Raw genomic sequence first — 21,366 nt, forward strand, 5'->3', positions numbered from 1 at the left:
GACCTCATAATTTCTTCTACGAAATGCACAGAGGTCAGAATCATCATTTTCTATACCCCTTTCAATTCCTTCCAATTACACAGTAAGGACTCGCTGCTTCATTTTATTTTTTTAAATAAATATTAATCTTTCAATTCAAATACTTCCATTGCACTTGGAGCCCTTCTACAACCAGTGAATAAGAACACAGAACAAAAAAAGCTTTCTTCTGCAGCAGGGAAACCCTGAGGGATCGAACAGTGTAGGCAATGTGCTCCCTCCCACAAGGCAGTCCCAGGAGGCAGCTAAACTTCACTTCAGCAATCCTACAAACTCCACGATTTCCTCGGGCCAGAAGAGTTACACTGGCACAGGCTGAGGTGTCAGATCTCTGGTATTCTCACTCCAGTAGTGACTTCATCCTTCCAGAAATAACCAAGCCAATCTGGAAGAAATAATAACTGTCTCCTATTAAATTTTATATAATATCTTAGTAAATGTACTGTTTTTAGTCTATTTTCTAGATCAAAAGTTATTATGTATACAGAAGAGGTAGACAGGTTGTGTACTAGCCATTGAGACTTGTAATATATACATATGTGTGTGTGTGTGTGTGTGTGTGTGTGTGTGTGTGTGTGTATACTGAAACTATTATTTTAGCAGTGATTCTGTCTGAATATTGCTGAATGAGTAACTCGGACAGAGCGGGGACTTGTGAGCAGAAGACTCCTGTCATCTGCTAGTAAAGCACTCTGATTTAATGGTGGAAAAGCCGGGGCTCTCCCGATTCACATTTAGCTAGGAGTCACCAGGAATCTGAAAGATCCTTTCATAACGTAAGGTCCAAATGTTTGGAAAAAAAGCATGACTTCTTGCCTTGGAAATAAACAGAAAAAAAATCTACACTCCCTACTTGCTATTTTCAAATGCACCATAATAAAAGTGAAAACAAGGTACAACATTATTTTAGAAGTTAGAAAGGAATATATAAGCAAGTGACTCTAAAAGGAGGAAAGGTGTTGAAATGACAGTAATAAAAAGCAGTACCACGGGGCAGATCCTTTTACAAATACTGCACAATTAAAAAGAAATAAAATGTATAAGCTAAGAACTTAAAAGATTACTGGTATAGGGTTAAAACCCCCAAATGACCTAGAAACAAACATAATCAGCATGAAGCAGCCTAGAATATTAAAATGACAAAATATAAATTAATGAAAAAACAGGTTAGTGGGGCAGCAACTGAATGTCAAATTTCAACATCCCCAAGCAGAGAGAACTGCAGACCTTTGAACCAAGTGCACACAAGTGTTTAGCATCTTCTCACTCCCTGTGTCACCAGAAGGGCTCCCTGCAGAGGGACAGGCGGACTACTCTCTTATGAGTGAAAAGCATCCAGTTCTTGGGTCAGTAGGACACAGAACCCAGGAGTGTTTCAGGGCAACTATCCTTAGGTTATAGCTCCCTGTCCAGATTTGCATAAATACGCTAATGTGCCTGAAAAGTAGACCCAGGGAAACTCTCCACTGTGGGGATTCTGGACTCACAGGGACAAGTTTGTCAAACAGGATATCAGTATGACACCATAGGCACACACAGGCATTTGGTGAATACTCGTACAAACCTGTGGGTAAAGTCTCTGACTCTTTGGATACTGCTCTAGACTTCAAAAAGTCTTGAGTTTATTTGGCTTCTATCCTCTAAAGTACTAAAGTACTACCCTTATACAAAGTTTGCTAAATCTTCCACTCTATATCACTTTAGACTTTTCAGTGTTTCTCCTGAGCTTTAATTACATCATTCCTGTCACATAGATGCTAGGCTCAATTTATGAATGAAAAAAGTGAGGAATGATAAAGGCAATAATTATTTGTAAAAGTTAACATCACTAATTAAGAATTGGAAGTGAATGCGTTCCTGGTCTCCAGACCACTTGCTTCCTACTAAACCATATAATTATATTGCTTTTACATAGTGTACACATGGAATCTATATAGATGCTTCATGCATTTTGGTCTTCAAGCTGTGACTCGCACATCATTGACATTGATCTATTTTATTTCTATCTCCTACATGAATGTATCTCAGATTGAGAAATGCCAAAGCTGAGACAAAAGACAAGGACAATTTTGAGTCATTGGTTCATCTAATCCTCAACTGCTAGTAAAAAATATTATGAATAAACCAAATTACAAGTCTGCTAATTTTGGGGTTTTAAGTTAAAAACTTAAGACATTAGGATAATTGATTAATTTCAAAGAAAGCGAATTATTTTGAGGCTATGGATCTACTTAATTTTCATAATGGACATACAACATAAACAAAGGTACATCACATCTGACACAATTCTGTAGCTAAATATTGATAAAATTTAAAACCACTGATGCCAAGATTTTCCCCACAGGAGAAGTCCAAATAACAGGACCATCCTAAGATGAATTTGACGTAGTTAGATCCTACCATTGTTAATAGCTTGCCTATGCTTGCAGCTAGGCTATGTTACAATTATTGACCTAACCTATCCATAAAACATCACTGTCAGATATTATCACTTTCATATAAAAACAATGTTATATAAATAGTATAACCACTCACACTACAAAATATTCATTTCTCCACTGATATGAGTGACTGGTACTTCTTTACCAATTACAGAATGTCTTCCCTTGTCTCTACAGAATGTACATGATACCCAGTCAGAATAATCCTTCCTAACGATAACCAATCCAGAACAATGTTCCTCCTTTAACTCTTACCAAATTACTTAGCACACAAACCTAATCCTTTAATAAGTCCTTTCTAATCCTCTCAAAGGTCTCATCGACAGTTCTCAGAGAGTAACAATCACAGTAAAAGACGACGAAGAAAAAAAAACCATAAAAGCAAATATCTCCTTATGAAAGAACAAAAGATTCTATCACTATATCACATTATAATAAGGAAACAAACGTAGAACTAGATAACTTGGAGTAAGGTTTAGAAATTTGTTTTTATATAATACATGTAGATGTGAATATGTACTCAGCACACACACACACACACACACACACACACACACACACATATATATATATACAATTTGTTGGAGGAATACCAGAAACCAAGTTGCTTAAGCAGGAAGGAAACTGAAGAAAAATCTTATGTACTAAAATATGTCAGTGGTACCACCATGGATAGAGTGCTCAGATAGTTACAGCAATAATATTTCAGGGAAAACAGCAACCCAGACAATGTGGCTTAGACTGTGTTTTATATTACCTTAGTTAAGAAAGGCAGACCACAAAGACAATTAAACACTTAGGGTATCTATCCATATACCCTTCCATAATAACTCTAAACAAGCTGATTCCGATTGCTGCCCTACACTTCTGCCCACCTTCTCCAGCAGCCCCTGTTCTCAGACAAGACATTAATGTAGCTAGGGTGATGATGTTAATTTTCAACTTAACAGAATGTGGAATGTGCAATTACCTGGGAGGATAGCCTCAGGGCATGACTGGGAATGATTAAGGGTAGCTTTTCAGTATGTCCCTGCAGGGTTACCTTGATTGCAGTAATTGATGTGGGAAGGCCCACCTTAATTATTGTCAGGATGATTTTGTGGTCAGGGGAATCCCAGACAGTATCAAGTGGAGAAACAATCTGAGAACTATCAAGCACTTATTGACTAGATGCAATTCAACCAGATGCCTTAAAGCCCTGGCACCTTCACTTTCTGACCATGGTGGGCTGTACTTTGGACTGAGAGCCAAAAAAAAAAAAAAAAAAAAAAAAAACCTTCTCTTTTATGTTGCTTCTGTCATGGCATCTCATCACAGAAGTAGGGACAGAAACTAAGACAGTAACAACTAAAGTAGTAACGCCACCTCTACTCTTTCCTTCCTTTCCTCCCTCTTTACTTAGCTGTGAGTCAGAAGGCTTTCCACACTCAAAAGAAGTGAGAGAAACTGGGTATGTCCTTAGGAAAGCAGTTGATGGGTATTAACTACTTGTAGTTGTATACAAAACTGCCTAAGTGAAAACTATTCCATTACTTGATGAACAATATATGTCAGCCATAGAGTACCTTATAAAGTTTAGAAACATTTCTTAAATGAAACAATCTGAAATTCTTTTCTTATAGTATTCCACTGAATTAAATTGCCATACACTATTGCAACTCACATGTTAAATCATAAAGTTGTGAGGATCAATCAATGCAATTTGTGGTTTTGTATGTTTCTTCTGACCTTGTCTGCACCACGGTCCAGGTGAAGCCAAGGAGACATACAGTAATAGTAACCATTTACATTACTGTTTGTATATTTCCTATCACATCTATATATCATAAAAAAACGTCTAGGGTATCCCAGATTATAACAAGTATTAGATTAAACTGTACAACCTTCAAACTGCCACATTAATGACACTAGGTTACTTCATTCAATATTTTCCACTCTTATAGGTGTATCTTCTTAATTTCTTGAAATTGTGGAGTATGTATTCTTTTTGACAAAGCCAAGGAAATTACCCTGTTTCACTCCGATAAGAGAAACGAATGAGAGGGAACACTTTTCAGCAAGGCTCAATAAGAGTTGTATGTTTTATGTATGCTATGCACAGCAGGAATAATATATGAAATACATTAATGCAAGCTTCATCAATTGCCAAATATGCTTACCTGGACAGAGGGCAATATTACAAGGCTTGTGATGAGTTTCAGGTCCCTCACAGGGCCTTCCTCCATACTGAGGAGGTGTGCATGACCTGGTTCGTGTTCTTTGGCCTCGGCCACATGTGAAGGAGCATAAGCTCCAAGGTGACCATTCCTCCCAAACTCCATGTACTGTAATAAAGCAGAGAAGCTTCAGCCACAGAGAAGAGAACCAAGGGCAAAGACTTTGTTCTGTATAATTAAGAAAACAAATCACCAAATAAAGTATGAAGATGTTTTGAAAACTCACTTTGAATAAAACTCTAATTAGACATAGGCTTTTAAATTTAATTTCAAAATGTATTAAAAGAATAGAAAACTAGATGTACTTTTCTTCTACTCTTGAATTATGTTTTAAACTATTCCCCCTTTCACCTTTTTAAGTGGAAATTCCTTTTTTTCTCTTGATAAAAGATTTTTAAGTTATTTTTAAAGCATGGTCACCTATGAAGAATAAGGAAAATTAAATTTCTCATAACAGGGCTGAACTTTTAGAGCTAAATTTATATTTAAATAGCTAAGGAGCAATTTAATTCTAGTACCTATGAAGTTTCTGAAATATTGTTTATCAGATAACAAAAGAGTTCCTGAAAATTGCTTATGCATATTTTAAACATTTTAAGCTATCTTTTTTAAAAGATATTTTTTCATCTAAAATTTTGGGGCTACATTCACTATCTTTTGAGTAGGAGGTTGTTTCCACCACTATATCTACTCCCACAGGGTCCTTCTCTTCCCCATTTTAAGGTGAGCTCTGAGATCACTTTAAAAGCCATGGAACTAGAAAATGACCATCTTCCTCTGCTAGTTTGATGGAACTGTAAGCTCTCTTAATTATATTTCTAAAATAGCAACAAGAATAAAACCCAAATTATATAAACCCAGAAGTAAACTAACCATGGAATACCAGAACTTCAAATATCCCATTACCTATAATTCATACTTAATTGGGAACAAAAATATATGCTCTTGCATCAGTATCCTGCATCAGTATATCTTACAAAAGCTCACTGAACTTCAGAGGTTAAATCCCTTTTCTGAGTGTCGAATTATTGCTCTCACCCCGTTTATTAGCACCACTGTATTACCTCGCAAATAAAGTGAGCACAAAGAACCCAGGAGAAACGGCTCTGTTGAGAACCAGCTCTCTTGATGCTAAGCCTTGAGTCCAGAAGGTTAAGGTCACTCCTGGGAGGAGTGAGGGAGTACTGATGCACAGGAGAAAGGCAGAGAGTGGTTACCGTTCCTCCTCCAGCTGCATGCTCAAAGCACAAGTCGATATAAAATGGCATTGGTACTTTCTAAGTGAATATGATATTTCTAGAATTTTCTTCTTGTATATTTCGCTCATCCTCTTACATTCAAGCTGAAATCCAGCTAATCTGCCAGTGCATTATCACAAGTTCTTATCAGTGTTGTGGTAAAAGTACTTAATGTCTGCTCTTTTTGGGTCTTTAAAGACTATTATATAGTTTCACAAACTATGTTAATGTTATTGTGCCACAATGTGTGTGTGTGTGTGTGTGTGTGTGTGTGTACACTTCAAAACAGAAGTATATTTTAATACACAAATTTACCTGGTAATTTAAATGATTAATTTCAAAAGAATTTCACAAAAATGGCACACCTTGACATTTAGGTAAATTTTTCCACCTACTCAGGTTATTGACTTATTGCATTAAATTGTAAAAATGTGTTCAATCATTGAAAACAGCAACCCAATTAGAATATTATTCAGCAAAAGTTATTCAATGATTCTATGAAAGTCATTAGAAAGTCTTTTAAACATAATAGATAGGAAAAGTACCAGAGTGGGGTGTGTGTGTGTGTGTGTGTGTGTGTGTGTGTGTGTGTATTCATCTATCTCATGGCAATCTGAAAAATCCAAGGCTAATTAGTATCCATTGATAAGAAAATGCCCAATATCTGCTTTAGCTATGTACACATAAATGCTATATAGATTTTAAATATATACATATATTTGTCCATACATGTTTGTAAACATCATTCAATGATGAATTTCTCTAAAAAATATTTGAACATATTTGATATTTGAACATATTTTATTTTTAATTACATGTTTATCTCTTTTGTGTTTATTTTCAGTTACCAAACATTTCAATAAAATAATAAACTACTCTACTATTTAAAATATTTATGACACTATATGATCTTTTATGAAATTACGATATTACTCAATGTACACAGCACAATGCTAGAAAACATTAACAGCATATTGGATATATATATATATGTATATATATATATATATACACATATATGTGTGTGTATGTATATGTATATATGTATATATATACATATATATAGTTTGTGAACCACAAACATTACAATGTATTTAGCAGCTTAATTAAATCATGATACTGGAATCAGAAAATTAATGCTTCTTAGCTAATTTACATAGTCTTTACTGTTAAACATTGCAGTTTTGTGACTCTGTTACATAACTTCAGATGCTACTTCTATATGGGACAAGAAATTATTATTAGTTTGTTATTTTAGAGGCTTTTCCATTGGCTGAAAATTAGTCCACATGCTTTACAATATTTATAGATTCTAAAAAATTATATTGGAGAGGCTTTTCATAAGAATTTTGTTGAGATCACATTTTCAATTTATTATGAAATTTTTATATAAGGTTGTTTATTTTACAGTAAAATTTAAATATGTGTGAATTATCAAGTAAATTTGAGAAATAGTAATAATAAAGTAATTTAATGGACATCATTTTCATCCTTTTTGTAGTTTTCTTCCTAATATTTGGTACCAGATATACTGCTATATTTCTACATATTAAAAACCAAAGAGAATATAAAATATATACAATATACAAAAATTATCACCAGGTTTTGAAATAAACATCTGTAAATACTCATATTATTTAAGTTGCATTATATATATAAAATAATCATTTAAAGTATAAGAAATAAGTGAATTCACTTTGGAAATAAGTGAATATGACAACACTGACATTCATAATAATAAATCCCAAACCATTTTGAGGACTTATATGAGCGTTTACAGATTCATCTCCATTTAGTACAGATCAGCGATTACCAACTGGAGGTAGCTCTGCCCATGGGAACATTGGTCAATATCTACAGACAGTTTGGGTTTTATCAGTGTATAAGGAAATGAAGGGCTACTGGCATCAAATAGGTAGAAGCCAAGGATGTTGGTAAGCACTCAAATGAGCAGTGTGGTTCTCTTGGAACAAAGCACAGAGTGCTGGTGCTTCATCAGGAGAGGTTGAGAACCCTGGAGTGGAACAGAGACCTGAAATTCAGCTGGGACCATAACTATATAACCAAATGCTACTCTCTAACTTTCCCAGTTTACTTTAAGAATATTCCACATGTTTCTTCTGTGATGTGGGGGAGTAGACAAACAAACAAATGAAAACCCTGCCAAATAAAAATTAATGCTAAATCAAAAATAAAAAAGTGGGAAAAGCCCAATGTGATTCTGTATTATGGAATCTGAATGAAAGAAAACTACGTGGATGATGAAAATAACTCATTTGTATTGCTAAGGCATTTCCTCCATGATACAAATAAGCCTGGGTCTCTGCTTCCGTATATTTTGTAGAGGGTTAATGCACTAGGCAAGTCATCCCTTCTTGTTCCAAGTTCATCATTGAAATAACACCAAGATTAGAGGTCTCGTAGCATGACATGGGAGATATTGATTTGTGAGCAAATTTAAGGAGAATTTATTATTTTAGATAGATGTTTATATTATCTCAAATACTTCTAATTTTAAACCAGTTAAAGATTTTAGTTTTCATTTTTATCGTTTTCATGAGATATATTAAAAATAACATTTATCAATACACTGAACAGAAAAGAAACAGCATATGAAAGAAAATCCTATTTCCTATAATTATGTAGTTATCTGACATTTTAAAATAATGAAGCTGATCTCTTGTATTTATAAAATTTAAAAAATACTCTGAATTTAACAAGCTGAAGTATAACAACGTTACACTTCTCTTGTGAGCAATATTCAACCAAAATGTAGAAAGACAAATATTTTATGTACATGAGGTTAAAAGTGAGACTTGCAACTGTTTATATTCTTACACATGGTATCAGAAGATATTTAGGAAATCAAAAAGCTGTCCAATGAGATTTTACTCAGTTTTCTTCACATGAGACACAGGGAGAAAGAATTTAGCCATTTCACATGTGGGAGAGATTAGGATCCTCTCACAGATGTTTTATATTCCCTGTTAATGACTTAATCATCGTCCTCTGATATAGGATGGAGACTTCCTTATGTCACCCTTACAGTTTGTGTAACTGGCAACTGGAAAGTAAGCTGCAAATGGAAGTTGGTAGATAGCACTCTGGAGACCAATCGGATTCCCACCTGAGAATATGTTTGCCACTAGACACTATTCTTGTCATGGTAAATGATGTTGACGCAAAGTACTTATCATAAGATAAATTTATATGTCAAGTGTCTCAGACCCCTCTATTGATACTGTTTTAATTGATGAGAACAGGGAACTGGACTCTAAATCCTCATGTAAATACTGTGGTTAGGCTTCCTGGTTAAGAATTCTCCCAGAAGACCTATTCTATTCCTAGCCAAATAAGTGTACACAGCATAATGTTTGAGATCTGTGGGTTTCACTATTTCACTATGACACTCCAAGTTTCTGCCTCTCTGTGTCTTCTTTTTATTTGTTCACCTCATGTTGTACTATGTGTTAGGCCTACAACACCTGACTTTAGACTTTATCATTTTTATCATTCCATAACAGGCTTACATGTTTTTTTTTCCCCCTCTTTGAACGATATTATTTTTCATCCCATATTCTTTCTGGGTTAACACAGTCCTAACTGATGCCTGCCAACTTTCAGTAGCAATTATTGCCCTTTTGTTAATAATTGTATCTTCCTTCCCTGCATAGTCCTACTTTAACTATGCTTTCCTCTGTTGATCTTCTGCTTCACAATTCTGACACAAAGGTTTCTCACACCTCATTACATCCTTCCCACAATGCCTCCTTCTATTTCCTTCCCTTCTCTTTCCTTGAGGATCATTTGTTGCTTGTTTGTATTGTTTTGTTTTTGTTTGTTTATTATTTGTTTGCTTTTGGGATCTTTTTTTTAAGCCATCATAACATAAAATTGTTCACTGAAAGAGTTTTGAGCCCACAATTCAGGAGTGCTGAGTATATTCACGCTGCGGCCAAGCAGATCACCAGATGTGAACATTTGAAGCCTTTCAGCCATTTAAATAACAGCTACCTCCCAAATGCTTTATGATACTACACTTGCCTGCTTATAAATTGACATGATTTCTGACCACTCTTCCAGGTCCTTCAGTCTTATTTTTATCAAGTGCAGAACCAGTTAGCTCTGGAAATAGAGACCCCTAGAAAATATTTAGGCATGACTTGAAGGTCACAGGGTCTAGTACAGTAATAACACTGCTCTCTAGAACATCTTCTTTCCCAACGCTTCTGCAAAGACTGTACATATTAATCTAGTATCAGCTTCTGCTGCACTCGTGTACCTGATAGTCACCCATCCATCAAGTGATGGGACACAACCTAAATGCTTTGCTTTGGGACTGATTCAAATAAAATTCCCATTGATTTGAGAAGATAAAATAAATACAATGAGATGTGGTACATCATTAAATAATACATTTTTTTGATGCAACATATATTTCACCTGACCCAGCTCCCCCTGTGGCATTTAAAGAATCACTTCAAGGTAGTTTATGAAGTAAAACAACAGGTCATTTTTAGGTTTGACTACACTTTTTTTTTCTTTCTTTCTGATAGGCCAGATGAATGGTAGGATTGCTGACTGACAAACTCTTTCAATCATGGAATGATTACATATTATATTCTACTATACTTAAAAATTTAACTTTTTCTCATATATGCACATGGATATTTTTACCACCTAAAAATGCAAGAAAAATATAACTGAATTTTATACTCTTTGAAGTACATACACATATTTCAACCATATTTGCAACAGGGAGATAGTCACTTATCTAACACCCTGACAGCTCAGAAAATAAAAATGATCACATACAGAGCAAATTATCACAGTTGAGAAGAATTACACTTATACACTCTAATGAAAACACCTATATGCAGTTCATAGGAAAATAACAAATTGTTCCAAATGCGTAGCATGACACAATTCAAAACATCCACAGTCGTAGTTGCTGCTAACACTACCTGGACAGAGGGCAGTGTTATTGCAAACCCTTGATTCTCTTAATGGGCCGCTGCAGTGTGTCCCGTAAGGTGATACACAAGTTCTGGTTCGCACCTGCGACCCTTGACCACAAGTAACTGAGCATGCGCTCCACTGGGACCACTCTTCCACACCAGATTCACCTGCATGCAAGACAACAAATAAACATGAAATACCGTCTTGATTATTCATCCCGTAAGCATCTTACCAATCTGACAGCATGGCATGCATGAATAATTCAGATGTAAATCTATAGCAGTGCATCCAAAGGTACAAAACATTTCAGAGGAGAATGAATTTAGAGGGATGTATACAATGCCAATACAAAGACTGTTTGTCATGACCTTGTTAGCCAAACGTTCTTTGCAAAGTCCACTTTGCTATCAACACTGTGAAGGAAGAAATTGTCTTCAGTAAAAATAATTGTTGAAGGAGTTTTCTTTAAGCCTATCAAGCATAATGTATTTGATGCCAAAAGGGCCAGAATGTGTTTCTAAGCATATGCTGTGGCTTTGGTGAGCAGGGATATAGTGATATGTTCTTGTCGTAAAATGTACTTTCTATTGCTAAAGACTGAGTGCATCTGAACTACTGTGTATGTAAACAAGTTATTCCAAATGGATTTCCTACTTTTTCAACCTAGAATAGCTACTTACTTTGTGGTAATTTATTAATATCTCTCTACTCATCACTTCACATCTGATCTAAAGAAGTGATATTTTTCTACTCCAAGTGAATGAAAGTTTATCATTTCTATTAACTGGACATAGGAACTAAAGTTTACTCCAAAACAGGGCCCTAAGAAGCCAATTAATGTCGGGTTTCATAAACTTTCTGGTGCTTGGCATCACACTGAAAGCGTGCCTAGTTTTCTCATCTAAAATCCACTTAAAAAGAGATAGGAATCATCAATTTTTAAAACTGCTAGGATGGTCTTCTAATATTCTGGCATCATTTCCAGGTTGTGTTTTAAAACCTGACTTGAAAATTTGCCATTGCTTTGCACCAAATTCCAGTAGAGCCATATCTGGTTAGTAGTGTGTATTTAAGTTAAGCATGCATATGGTTGTTAAAATATTTTACAGGGAAGGGGTTTCTCAGCACTTTGTACCACTAATAATACAGAGAAAGGAACAGTATATCTCTATATCATGTATTCCAGAGACAGAAATGACAGTTCACTTGTCTGTCTTGTTTTGGAGGGTTATTCAATGAGAAATGGCAGTTCACTTGTCTGTCTTGTTTTGGAGGGTTAGTCAATGATTTTTAAAGTACGTTAAGCGCTCATCAACACACCTGATCTACAAACTGGTGTTCTAGATCAAACATTAGGTAAGATAGTCTTCAAAAATTAATCTGTTCTAAAAATGAGCCCATTTCTAGAATGCCTACTGGATACACATGTTGATTTTATAATCTGATATCTTATTTTCTTGAACTTTCAGAACAGCCAGTTTGCAGAGAAAAACTGTTCTATTGGAATTCTTTTAGCAGTATCATGAGGAATATGTTCTTGTACTGGACTAATATTGGGAATGCAGAGGCATAGATAAATCATTGATGCCTGGTTATCTATCAGAAGGGCACATGTGGGTAATTTGGATGATAGCTCAAATTAATCTGGACTTCTTTTAAATATTGACACTGGTGTTTAGCATGGACGTACAGTAATAGATCACTCTTGATTACTTCAGTATTTTTACCTTTACAAATTTCTATATAACTTATTTCAGAATTATCTACTTGGATGTCTGTTTAAATAGTGTTTGAAGTTACATCTCGTAATTTTCCCTATTACATTGAATAATATTCTAGCAAAAGTCATGTTTGTGACCCCAATAGTATGACAATTGTTAAAACTATCTATACCTATTTGTATATATACATAAGCATACTTAATAATGCAAACTTTAAGCTTAAGATTAGGGGAAATGTCTATTTAATGACATGTCAACCTCCTTGCAATGTGACTGAGTATAAATGTCATGGCTATATGTTATTAATTCCAAGCCAGGAAATTGAGAACAATGTGAATTCTGTAGTTGAAATGACAAAGATTATGTATAAAATTAGTTATATTTTCCACAAACATGGTTTTTCTTTCTTTCTTGCACTGTCATTTTTAAAACTAACAATGACATTTTTGAAAAACTAAACTTAGCAGTGGATTAATTCCAAGGCCCAACTTAACGCAACCGTGTACAGGTGCTTGTTGTCTCTGCATCTGTGATTTTGCATGATGCTGAACACAGTTAGCAATGGGGCCAGGTCATGAGAGCCATAATGAGTGCCAAAGGCTAGCCTTCCTCACAGTTCATATTGAAGATGAAAAATTAAATAAAATTAAGCATATAAGAATTCATTTTTATTTCATATGTAAGAATCAAAATTTGCCACTAAAAATGGTCTAACCATCAACTTGATCTTGCTGTATATCAAATGATATTTTCTCTGCAATTTTTATATTATTTTCTCTTTTCCTAAGGTGTGAGCATTATCTAGTAAAGCACACTGAGTTGTGTTAGAAAGAGTTAATATACTTTATAAGAGAGGTATTTTAATGTCACTGAAAGGGTAAAGTATAAACTGAGCCAACTTTTCAGTCTGTGTGTCTTTGGAGATAGTGCAAACTGATCTCGTCCATGTATAATTTAAAAGATGTGCCAAAGATCATGTAAAAAAACTTCTCTATAGAAGGCCATATTAAGGCTCTTTATTCTGAAGCAAAGAAGAGAAGGAAACCAGAACTGCTGTGGTCAACTCTATATTGCCTCTGGTGCCTAGAAAAACTCCATTTATTTTTTTTGAAACTCCTTAGCAATTTACCTTCCTCAAAAGCTACTAGTAAAAATCAAGTGAGATCATGTGGGATGGAAAATTTAACATTATGAGCAAGATATTAATGTAATTTTTGCTAGTATGTTGAAGTCATGAAATTAGAAACACATTTAATGTTATATTCCTATATTAGATCACATATTATATATTCCCAATACAGACAGGTTTTCTCATGTAATAATTGGTTACTTTTCCAAATCTGTTTATAAATTCACTTCATGCCTATGTTGGTAAAAAGTAAGAATCATTAAGATGTCTTATTCCAGCTTACTGGCGCTTAGCTTGGGTGTATCCCTAAAATAGACATATTTATTATATTATTTCATTTTCCTTAACTATACAGATAGGTGTGCAATTTAGGTTTTTATTCTACTTTATTTTATCATGTATGAGATGGTTTGGCTGCATGTGTGATGGGCACTATGCTCCTGCAGCGCCAACAGATGCCAGAAAGGGTGTTGCATGCTGTAGAGCTAGAGTTTACAGATGGTTGTGAGCCTGTTGGTGAATTCTAGGAACTTAACATGGGGTCTCTGCAGGAGCAGTGATAGCTCTTAACTAGTGAACTCCAAACTTATCTTAGGCTGTTATAGCAATCTAGCTAATGTTTAGGCTTGCCTCAGTTACTAGCACTAGTAAGAATACTCTAGTTATCTTGGTAAAAGAATACTACTTCATAAAATATCATTTCAAACTACCCACTCACTTTGTCTCTGTGTAATAAAGCGTAGTTTAAAGTGCAAACAGTTACTGATTGTATCGATTGTAGAAGCCACTTCACTTATTTGAGCATAAATAATGTGTGGTAACTTCTGATTTTTTTATCCCTGATTAATATATCATATTATGCCATCTTATAATTTTATTATTAAACTTTTTTCCATTGTAACATTTTTTTGTCCTCCAATTATGCTTAGCAAAATTTCATGACTGTTTACACGCAATACTAATAATTTGATTTGAGAAACAGACAAGTTCTATAAATAAAACTTCATTTTATAAAATGTTATTATTTGATACTTCCATTAATTTAGTCTATGTGAACATCAAAAGAAACTTAATATTTAAGAAAAGATCTTGTTTTAGCTTTATACGTGCTTAGTATTCAATTATGAATCTTAAAAAATACTTAATGTAATACATCTCCTTTCTTAGTTCAGCATGATAATTTTATACTAAAGTCAGTACAATGCACTCTCTAGGTTTTCATATATAATGCATTAATATGAATTTATGAACCCTATTTTTCATAAATTCAGGCATCAATCAAGAGTTTTAGAACTTAAATTTTGTATACCCTTTCTGTATTGTTAGCAACATGTATAAGTACTTTTGAAGTTGGCCACAAATCTATTTGTTCAATGTGTTCTTTACTTACCAAGTCACTTGTTAGTGACAAAAAATACACTGTGTAGAAAAAAAAATGACTGGAAAATCAGAAATAAATGTAAAAACTGTGATTACCAATTCCTCTTTTAACAAAGCAATATTCTTTGCTATTTAAAGTTGTTAACATATTTGGGCAGAAAAATTTTCACAAACATTAAAAAGCTGTATTTAGACAAATGCTGGATTAAATTGCATGATACTAAATTCCAAACTCATGTTACTAGATCACTGGAAATTAAAACCTATAGTTCTCATTTCAAACCCCCTTGATGACAAGTTTTAGGAATTACAGTAAATCAATATTTGCTGTCTTCTGTATAAAAGAAGGACACTCTTCTCATATGGCACATGTGTCCTCCTAGGGGGATGCCTAAGGGACTGAGTAGTCAGCCCAGTTTTCTCTCTCCCTTGAGAGCTGGAGTCCCTGAATCTCTGCTTGCTGCTTCAATTATTTTCTTCTTGGACTCAGACAAAAACACATTTAGAAATTTGGAAATTCATTTGAACCCGGTAATACATTTTGGATTTGGATATGTAACTGCTTACAACATAAACCTCCCCTTAAATAAGGCTATTCCAAAAGTAACCCAAAAAGAAAGGTTTTATTTATTTATTTTTTTTCATTTCTGGACATAGCCCTAACAGATGATGTTTCTAAAATTTAATTGTGCTCACAGAAACTGAGTTATAATTAATATATTAAATGATATATCTCATCTATTACTAAGAATGCAACTCAATATCAATATTTAAATTTCTAAGCAATCAGTTCAGGTCCAGTGTTCTAAACCAATACTACCACAAGACATGAACTGAAGAAAACATCCATTCTTTTGGAGAATTTAATTAAAATCAGTCTGAATATCATGCTACATATCTGGCCATATACTTATGTTTTCCTTCTAACACTCAAATCAACAAGAATGGAATGCATACCATTTTGTAAAAACACATATAAACTCAGTTTTCAGTTTTGAAGAAGAAATGAAAATGTTGCACATGTTTGCAATACAGCTTTAAACATCTCCAACTGAGAGAGTAGCCATGCCATGTCACTGGGCAGAATTCTGGACCACTTATTATGAGCATCTAAATTAGACACACTGTAATTTGTCAAACTCTATAGATTATTAAAGCATAAATCCTACATTTACATGACTATTCATGTATATTTATAAATTTTAAAAAATATGTCACATAAAATATATTTCAGTTACATTCAAATTTATTGAGAGGTTTGAATATATAATGATTGATGTTGTACTGAAGAATTTTATAAACCAGAGAGTCAGTTTGGTTGATATTTAATTAGATGGTCTATTTACTATTTATGTTCTGCAACAAATTTATTTTCAAATCATATATTATAAATAGACTAACTTCTATATGTTTTAACAATCAAGCAATATTTACAGATAATATGACATTTGGAAGAATATTTAATATATCAAATTATGTTATGTGAACTTTCGTCATCTGAGTCCTATTTAAATTATAGTTCCTGAAAATTCCAAATCAAATAATTCTTGAAAATGTAACTTTATTGCTTTCCTTTAAAATTGTAATGATACGATTTAGTGGTTAATTAACATAAGGAAATTAATACATAATTCTAAAGTATCCCATACCAAAAAGCAAAGTAAGTCTTACACATTTTTTTGCATAATTTTCATTCACAGCTACTTTATTTATGGACTTTAACTGGTGACAAAAAATGGCTCAAAAAAAAAATCAGCTTCAAAAACTGACGAATGTGCAGCAAAGGATCATGAAAACATGCAGTGGTTTCATTAAATTAACAACAATAAATAGAAAAATGTAACTAACGTATTACCAGTTTGTGCCATAAATTTAGCAGCATCAGCTTGTTCCTGAGGGACCCTTTTCTCATGGACAGATCGAGGTCGCTGACTTTTAATTGTATGATCTCCCATCATTCCAAATTCTAAAGACAGAATAAAGGTATATGAAAGCCTGCGTGTAGACATTTCTCACAAATTACATCACTGTCCCATGCAATATGTTCCTACCCAGACCTACAAGTTATGGATAAATACCCAAGTCTCACTTTTCTATGCTGATCTCTTGGAATATGGCTACACTTAGTCTAGGAAACCTGCAATCATGAACAGCTTTCAAGAAACAATAATAACAGTCAGTAAATAATACAGCCAATGTAAATTCAACTCAAGGAACAGAGTTTATTTTATTCTTCTGTGGTAATATTCTGAAGCCTTAAATCTGAAGAAAAAAATACAACCATGCTGGTAACTGTTGTTACTGAGGGAATCCTAAATACTTTTTACTCTCACAAGATTTTCAGCACCTTCAAAAGGAATGGACAGCTCTGTAATCTGACTTTCTATAGTATGTGTTCAGAAAATGGATGATTTTTTTTTTTTCATCCAAAGATGAGGCAGTCTTGGTGTGCCTCAAGGCTCACGAAAAATTGGTAGCCATAGTAATTTTGATTCTTACCTTCACTGATTTAACGAATTCCTCACCTTCCCTAACTACATGTAAAACAATGTTTTCTTTTTAAAATTCTATTAAAAAGGGTGTAGGTTTTTTGTTATTTGATTGTTCTATAAAGAAGCTATTCATAAAGACAAAATTATCTGTGTCTAGCAGATAATTAGAAAGAAAGCATGGAATCTAAAATTCAGTGCAGTGTGTTTCAAAAATATAAATGTGCTTAAAGAAATTGTGTTATGAGGACTCCTGGTAAGTGCTGTGCCTGCTGAACTGTTATAGTGAAATGATCTAGTAAAAACAAAGTCTAGCATATTGAAGATTTGATAGCTCTAATTCCTAACAATCAAGTAGGGAAAGGATATTGCTAGCAAGAATGATATTATAACGCCATCTCTTACATGAAGAATGCTACTTATCTCTTGATGCTCAATACTCAAAAGTTGAGAATGAAATTTTGACCAATAGTTTGATTACTTAGCCTTTTTCTCATCAAATTTTAAATGTAATTATGCTAAAACAAAATATCTGCAATGTATTTTGAAGGTGTCCATTCTACAAATCCTTACCTTTTAAGTCAGAAAATAGGCTATCATGCTGTCTGTCCAATCAAAATTCCACACAATTATGTCTCAGGACAAACCAACTCTAAGGAAATTCTTTCTAGATAGTTCACTATAGAGTTCACATCCTGAGATGTCTGCGTGATCTCAATGTGTGTCCTTTTTTTTATTAATTTGTACAATACCAAAGAATAGAAAGTGGAAATATTTATAAAATATCATTATACTTGAGAAAATAAAATCCATCCCCATTTTTATTCCTGTCAATATCATTTCATTCATTTCTGTGTAAACTATCTTCTGTGCAAACCATTTCTAACTGAGCTTATAAGTGTCTAATTACTACTATATTTACTATTTAGAAAATTTTAACTGTAGTTATTCACTAGGGTATATTTAAAACTATTATGTAATTGTAATATCACTGCATCTCCAATAGTAAACAATATTAGTGCCTATGTTTTATTCACATTATATACCGTCTTTGCACATAAAACTATAATTTAACTGGCATGTTCTGCAAGTTTTTAATCACTTTCAATATTTACATCGGAGTATATCTTTTACAGTACAGTTAGGGACTCTCATGCTCATTCTAATATAGTGTGATACAATAATGCAATGGATGAAAGAAAATGCTTATCCCATGTATACAAATTTAAGTTACAAAGTAATGATAGGACCAATTTGATGGGAGACCATTCTTAATCGTAGTGGCAGCATGACATTAATCTGTAATCTACTGCAATGTTAAAGGAAGTACGAGTCTGAAACTTATGGCTGTCAGTTCACTACTGGGATAAGTTAAAAATAAGCACATTAAATTTCTAATGATTTCTCCAATATCAGCATAAGTTAAACCATTATTTTTAAAATAGAATTTAGGCTATTATTTTATATTGCTAGCCAAGAGATTTCTATATGTCAAAATATTTATGTTACAAATGATACTTTAATATTCAACTTTAGTGACTACCTGCCATCAATTTTATATCTATCTGAGCAATGATGCTTCATTCTTAGTTGTAAAATCTAAGAAAAAAATCCATCAAATATTTATACATTTAATTATATAATATAAAAGTTTAAAGTGAAAGTGTTGATTATTGTGGTAATATAATTTAACTAGAAAATTTGTAAAGATCATAGTTATGTTATGGTTTTTGTTTTGTAACAGATTCAAAACCAGGATCTTAATATAAGCTCTCTACCAATGACCTACATCTTAAGTCCAAAATGACAATTAACATATGGCCCTGTTGTAGACAAATTACTTACAGTATGCAAGATATACCACTGATTTCCTTTTTTAGAAGGCAAATAAACACTTTAGTGGCATTTAAAAATATTCCAGGCATTTATATTCAGATTAAATTTATCATGGAAACGTAAACATACTGTTATCTAACCTAGAGAGTTCCTATGCCATGACTGTAATCTAAGCTGCTAGAAAATATGCATCTCTTTTTGTCTTAGTTTTGTTGTTGTTGTTGTTTTGTTTTTGTTTTTTGTTTTTTGTTTTTTGTTTTGTTTTGTTTTGTTTTGTTTTTTTCGAGACAGGGTTTCTCTGTATAGCCCTGGCTGTCTTGGAACTCACTTTGTAGACCAGGCTGGCCTCAAACTCAGAAATCTGCCTGCCTCTGCCTCCCAAGAGCTGGGATTAAAGGCGTGTGCAACCATACCCGGCTTTGTCTTAGTTTTAACAAATAGTGAGATTTCATAGCAAACATTCCATATCTTACAATGGATTATTTTCAAAGCATTTATGTCACCTTTCATTTCTTTCATGATGGCATTATCTTTGCTTCTAATAAAAATAAAGGCCGAGCTGATCATTCAGATGTAAGAGACAAAGCTACAGTACTAATGAGCTTTATGTGGTCAGTGTCGTTTGGAGCACTATCATATCTGGATAATATAAAGTCACCATGAATGGTTGGTTGGTTCATAGTCATACAAGTCTGCATTGGCAAAGATAATATACTACATTAGTTACACAAGGAAAATAACCAAATCAAAACGATGATTGATCTGCCTTGGCGAAAGCAATGAAAAGCCAGGTGGGAAAATCAAATGAAAAAGTACAGAGTAATCGGGCATAAATGTGCATGGTACATGGCTTATGGAAACAAAGAGTTATTTCCTTTGTCTTTATGTGGATGGCATTGATGAAGCGGTGAGTAAATAGCTATTTATGCAGAAGAGCCAGGATGATTGAAGATGACTTGCAAGTTTTAGAGTTTTTCCCTAGTCCTTTGTGTTTTTCGCTAAAGGCGGGAGTTTCTGAAGATTAAATTATGAAAGAAAGTTTTTGAAAGTCATTTCTCTCAAGTCTCTGCCTGTGACTTGAGTAAGTACACAATCCATAAGAAACAAATAGACTTCAGCCTTGACTCTTGATCATCCATTATCAGTTATGGGAATTTTGTTTGGAAAGCAAGGGAGACACTAATACATGATTTACTTTATCCAAAAGTTAAAATGTGTCTACCCATTCTTTGGCTATGTGTTCATTTTGATGATGCCGAGGAGCAGGCATTAATACTGTCATTTCACATACAGATTAACTTCATAATTTGCAAACTTTTCATTTGCATTTACACCAACAACCACCTAATCTAGACCGTTATTGCTTCACACAAAGCCCCAAGTATACTTCCTGACTTACGTTGTACAAACTCTACTGCTGCTTGCCAGTCCTACACCTTTGCTAAGGAGTTAGAAAGCTCTGCTCCTATAGCAATATCTGTACTAAAGTCTGTCTCTAATTTCAAATTCAACAAGAGCACCAGAAACCACTTTCACATTAAAGTATTAAGGAGTAGCCTTTGTCATCTTGAAATACTGATTTTTCCTAGAACCACCAAAGAATTTGTATTTTATCTATTCTATAGATAAAATTTGTATAGTGTGCATCTCATTTGTCCTATCACATGAAAACTTTTAGTTTTCACATACCCTTTGTTTGAGAATGAATCACATGGATCCCTGGCTGTTCTGGAACTGGTGATATAACACAGGATAAACTTGAACTCTACCACCAAACATCATACCCAGGCCACACAATACAACTTTAACACGTCTAGAAAAATTAACTGAGATTTTCTTTATCAAAATGTAAGCAGGAGAGAATATCAAATCCAATGCTTGTGGGCAAGTGAAAAAGTTTATGGTTTAGTTGCCATAA

At 33.7% G+C, this 21,366-nt stretch overlaps 1 protein-coding gene across 3 annotated transcripts in view; it reads right to left on the reverse strand.

Annotated features, from left to right (window-relative positions):
* Adgrb3 (adhesion G protein-coupled receptor B3) overlaps positions 1-21,366 on the reverse strand; it is a 767,297-nt gene that overhangs the window by 475,301 nt on the left and 270,630 nt on the right. For 2 of the 3 annotated variants that reach the window (NM_175642.4, XM_006495817.4), the window contains exons 3-5: positions 16,979-17,089; positions 10,899-11,060; positions 4,640-4,804 (exon numbers count right to left, since the gene is read on the reverse strand). In NM_175642.4, coding sequence (NP_783573.4) covers positions 4,640-4,804; positions 10,899-11,060; positions 16,979-17,089 — 438 coding nt within the window. Of the gene's footprint in view, positions 1-4,639; positions 4,805-10,898; positions 11,061-16,978; positions 17,092-21,366 lie in introns of those variants that run through there. The other variant, XM_017319555.2, reaches the window with a different exon arrangement.

The sequence above is a fragment of the Mus musculus genome, chromosome 1, assembly GCF_000001635.26.
Source record: "Mus musculus strain C57BL/6J chromosome 1, GRCm38.p6 C57BL/6J".
In the NCBI taxonomy this organism is placed as follows: Eukaryota; Metazoa; Chordata; class Mammalia; order Rodentia; family Muridae; genus Mus; species Mus musculus.